Here is a 4,062-nt window from a genome sequence, read left to right as displayed (position 1 = left end):
CCCACTCTCATTCAGCGCCCCCGCCCCCAGTCGCCAGCCTCCCCCACTCTCATTCAGCCCAGCCCCTGCCCCCGAGTCGCCAGCCTCTACCCCACCTTCCTGTTCTCTGAAAGCCAACTTCAAATCGCCCCTACGAAGGGCTTTCCTGACGTCTCCCTTGTCAGAGCCCGGAGGCCTGAGTCATCCACTCTGGCACTTCCTGTGGGGTGGCCAAGTCTGCTCCCCATCCTGGTCTGCCGGCCTGAGGGCGGGGACTGGGTCCCTCACACCTCCAGGGCCCTGAGAGCACCCCATATGTTGCCAGGTGACTCCCACCGGTGAGGTGGCCAAAGTGACGGGTGGGGCTGGACAGGCAGAGCTCAGACCAGGCTGCAGGCTTCAGACCCAGCTCCAACCCCTCCCTCCGCACAGATGGATGGGGCTCTGGGGCAGGTGGCCTTTCACGTGGGGCCTCAGCACTTCCTTCTGGACCAGGGGCGCCCAACGTGGGACTAGCTAGGCTGTCCTCCTCTCACACTGCCCGGAGGAGGCTCAGGAGGGTCCAACTGACGTGCGATGGGCCTGAGAGTGCCTCTGAGCCAGTGCAGGGCTGGCTGCCCCGGAGGCCCTGAATCGGGATGCCACCAGCACCCCTCCTGACCCAAACAAAGCCCTGCCTGGGGCCTGGAAGGCTTTCAGGTGTTCGCCATACATGTTTGGGGGTAGGTTTCTGGAGCCCAAGTTGTGCCAGGGCTCAACAGGTTCCTGTTCCTCCCGACTGTCAGAAAGCATGTGTGCACACGTGTGTGTGGGGTGTCGGGCACATGGGTGCACTCACACACGCATGAGGGCAAGGAGGTGTGTCTGGGGGTCTGGGGGTGGGGAAGAAGTGGAACAAGCCAGAGCACTAGACCACTTTCACATGGACCAAAACCTTGGCTTCAGGCTCACTCATCCCTGTCTGCAATGGCTTTGAGAGGCAGGGCCCAGGGATGGCGGGAGGTAAGGGCACACTAAGCAAGAGGGAGGGCAATGGTGGCGGTAGCCGGCAGCAGGGTCTGGGCAGAGGCTCCAGCTGTCACAGGGGATGAGAAGAGGCACTGCCACGGGTCCAGATGGGGGCAGAAGTGCCAAGAGGGGGCCATGGAGCGTGACCAGAGGCTGAGAGCCACCAGCTCTCAGTGGAGGCCCAGGGCTCCTGCTCCTGGGCTGGTGGGGGAAACAGCGCCTACCTGTACCACGGCGGGTGGGTGCTGAAGGCCTGGAGTCATAGGTGGCTGCGTCCTGCGGTGGGGGAGTCATCCAGTGCCCCCTCGGTGCCCGGGCCCAGAGCCTACCGTGCCTGCAGGACCAAGGGCCATTCTGAGGAGGATCTGAAAGGAGAGGGCAGTGGGAAGGGCGGGCCAGACCCCAAGCCCCAGAGGCAGACTCACAATGGGCCTGAGGATGCTGAGGGGCCTGCTGCGTGGTCCCACTCGCTGGCACAGTCTGAGAAAGGCAGGACATGTGCAGGAAGGGACGAGGGGGCAGGCGAGGGCCAGCCCAGCTGGGTGGCACGAGGAGGAGTGTGGTGTGGGAGCAGTGTGAGTGCAGGAAGCCGCCAGAGGCGGGTCCTGCAGGACAGAGTTAGATGGACGAGAGCAGAGGATCCAGGCAGAGCCCAGGCCCTGGCGGGGCAGGCAAACTTGGGGGGCTTGGCAATAGGTGGAGGAGGACCACCAGCCAGCTTGGGACCTGGATGACATCCCTGGGGAGTCTAGGGGTGGCCGGCAGGTAGAGCTGACCTGCTCTGTACTCTGCTCAGCTCACATGGAACCCTCCCTGTGTGCACAGCCTGGTTTCACCCCCATGCAAGAGCAGGACGACTGTGGGCTGGGGTCAGAGCCCAACTTGTGAGCTGGAGCCCCTGGGCAGATGGGGGGGCGTGGGGGATGGGGGGCAGCGCTGTACCTACGGGGGCAGGGCTTGAGAGCAGTTCAGGGTCACGTGTAGTTGGTGTTGGCCAGAGGGCCCCTGTGAGAAGGTGAGGAGGAAGGGGAGGCAAGGAGAGGAGGAAGATGCCAGCAGGGGAGACGTTAGCAGCCCAGGGCTGGGAGGACGTGCCCTGCAGGAAGGTGGGAGACAGAGGGACAATCTGAAGGGAGCGAGGTGTCCAGGCAAGAGGATGCCAAGTGGAGACAGGGCAGGTGCCAGGCGGTGGGGAGGAGGGGAGGGGAAGGAGGGGAGGTGCCAGGCAGGGGGGAGGTGCCAGACACAAGGGAGGAAGGGAGGTGCCAGGCAGGGGGAGGAGGGCAGATACCAAGCAGCGGGGGAGGAGGGGAAGTGCCAGGCAGAGGATGCCAGTCAGAAGGATGGGAAAGTGCTAGGCTGTGAGGAGGTGACAGGCATGGGGAGGAGGGGAAATGCAGGGGAGGGAGAAAGGGAAGGTACCAGGTAGGGGAGGGAGGCAAAGATGCCAGGCAGGGGTGAGGAAGGGGGAGAATCAGGGAGGAGGCGGGATGGGAGTTTGCCAGTCATGGAAGAGGTGCAAGAAAGGGAGTGGGGGGAGGTGCCAGGCAGGGGGAGGGAGAGCGTCAGTAGTTGGGGGGGGAGCTCAGGAAAGGAGAAGGGGAGGAAGAAGCCAGGCAGGGAGAAGGGGATGCCAGGTAAGGGGAAGGTGCCAGGTAAGGGGAAGGTGCCAGGAAGGGAAAAGAAGGGAGGTGCCAGGCGAGGGGAGGAGGGGGTAGATGCCAGACGGGGTGGGGGGAGGGATGCCAGGCAGGGGGGAGGAGGGATGCCAGGCAAGGGAAGGAGGGGTGATGCCAACAGAAGCAAGACGGGTACTGCCAAGCAGGGAAGGCCGGGGTGCCAGCGCAGCGCGGCGGCGCGGCGTCTCCTCCAAGGGCCTGGGGACCGCGCGGCGCGGGTCGCTCACCTGCTCCCCCGGGACCCTGGCCCGGAGCGCGGCTGCTCGCTCCCAGCTCGGCGCTCGGCTCGGCCCCGGCGCCTGCGCCGCTGCAGCCCTGAGCGGGGGAGGCGCAGGGAGCGTCTGCAAAGAGCGAGGAGCTTAATAATGAGTTAGGGATCAGAGCAGGCAGCGTCGCCCCATCCATCCGAATATGTGATCGCCAGGCTAGGAGCACCGCGGCGCGCCCTTGCCGGGCCCGTTGTGATCTGCAGTCTGTGCACAGATGTGCCTTCGGTCTGTGGATGCACCTACGCGCCCGTGGATTCACACAGACCGTCAGAGCGTCTGATGTGACCGCAGGCGTTACCTACTCTAGGACCATACACACGCACACACACACCCTGTGGGGTGGGGAGGAGGCTTCGGTTCCACTCCAGGTTCAGGGACAGGCTCTGACCCATGCCCCCCACCCCATTATGCACTTGACACTCATGGTCTAATCTGGGTTCCTCCCAGCTTTACTCCTGTCTCTGCAGGGACTCTGGCGGCCAAGAGAAGCCCTTTCTGGACGTCCAGCTGGATAGGCCGCTCTGGTCACTCCACGGGCTCTCTGTCTCTGTGAATCTGAGTCCTCTGAATACCTCATATGAATGAAATCATACAGAATTCGCCCTTATGTGACTGGCTGATTTCACTTAGTATAAAGTCCTCAAGGTTTATCCATGCTGTAGCATGTGTCAGAATTTCTTTCCTTCTAAGGCTGAATACGATTCTGTTGTCTGCAACAGAGAAAGACAAACATCATATGATAATCACTTATATGTGGAATCTAAAAAAATGATACAAATGAACTTATTTACAAAACAGAAATAGACTCACAGACATAGAAAACAAACATGGTTACCAAACGGGAGGGGGGAGGGATAAATTAGTTTGGGATTAACACATACACACAACTATATACAAAATTCACTCATTCGTGAGTGAGACCTGGGGCTGTTCACTGTGCTACTGCTTGAACAGCAAGAATTTGGAAACGTCTGAAGGTTCATCAACAGGTGACATAGTAAACAAATCACGTGACCAGTGTAAACAGGTGACAAGATAAATACACCACTCAATGAATCTATCAAAGAGTAGGGAGGGGGCTTCCCTGGTGGCGCAGTGCTTGAGAGTCCGCCTGCCGATGCAGGAGA

The 4,062-nt window shown here is 61.0% G+C and overlaps 1 protein-coding gene across 1 annotated transcript in view; it reads right to left on the bottom strand.

The window, feature by feature from the left end:
* Positions 1 to 1,312: 1,312 nt before the first annotated feature.
* Positions 1,313 to 4,062, bottom strand: part of LOC103073373 (skin secretory protein xP2-like) — a 48,873-nt gene continuing 46,123 nt past the window's right edge. The window contains exons 5-7 of the mRNA XM_007469869.1: positions 2,894 to 3,007; positions 1,413 to 1,592; positions 1,313 to 1,352 (exon numbers count right to left, since the gene is read on the bottom strand). Of these exons, the coding sequence (XP_007469931.1) occupies positions 1,313 to 1,352; positions 1,413 to 1,592; positions 2,894 to 3,007 (334 nt within the window). The remainder of the gene's footprint in view (positions 1,353 to 1,412; positions 1,593 to 2,893; positions 3,008 to 4,062) is intronic.

Source organism: Lipotes vexillifer, unplaced genomic scaffold (genome assembly GCF_000442215.2).
Source record: "Lipotes vexillifer unplaced genomic scaffold, Lipotes_vexillifer_v1.1 scaffold472, whole genome shotgun sequence".
NCBI classification, from domain to species: Eukaryota; Metazoa; Chordata; class Mammalia; order Artiodactyla; family Lipotidae; genus Lipotes; species Lipotes vexillifer.
The sequence above is the reverse complement of the archived record's forward strand: the minus strand, read 5'-3'. Positions and strand labels throughout refer to the sequence as shown.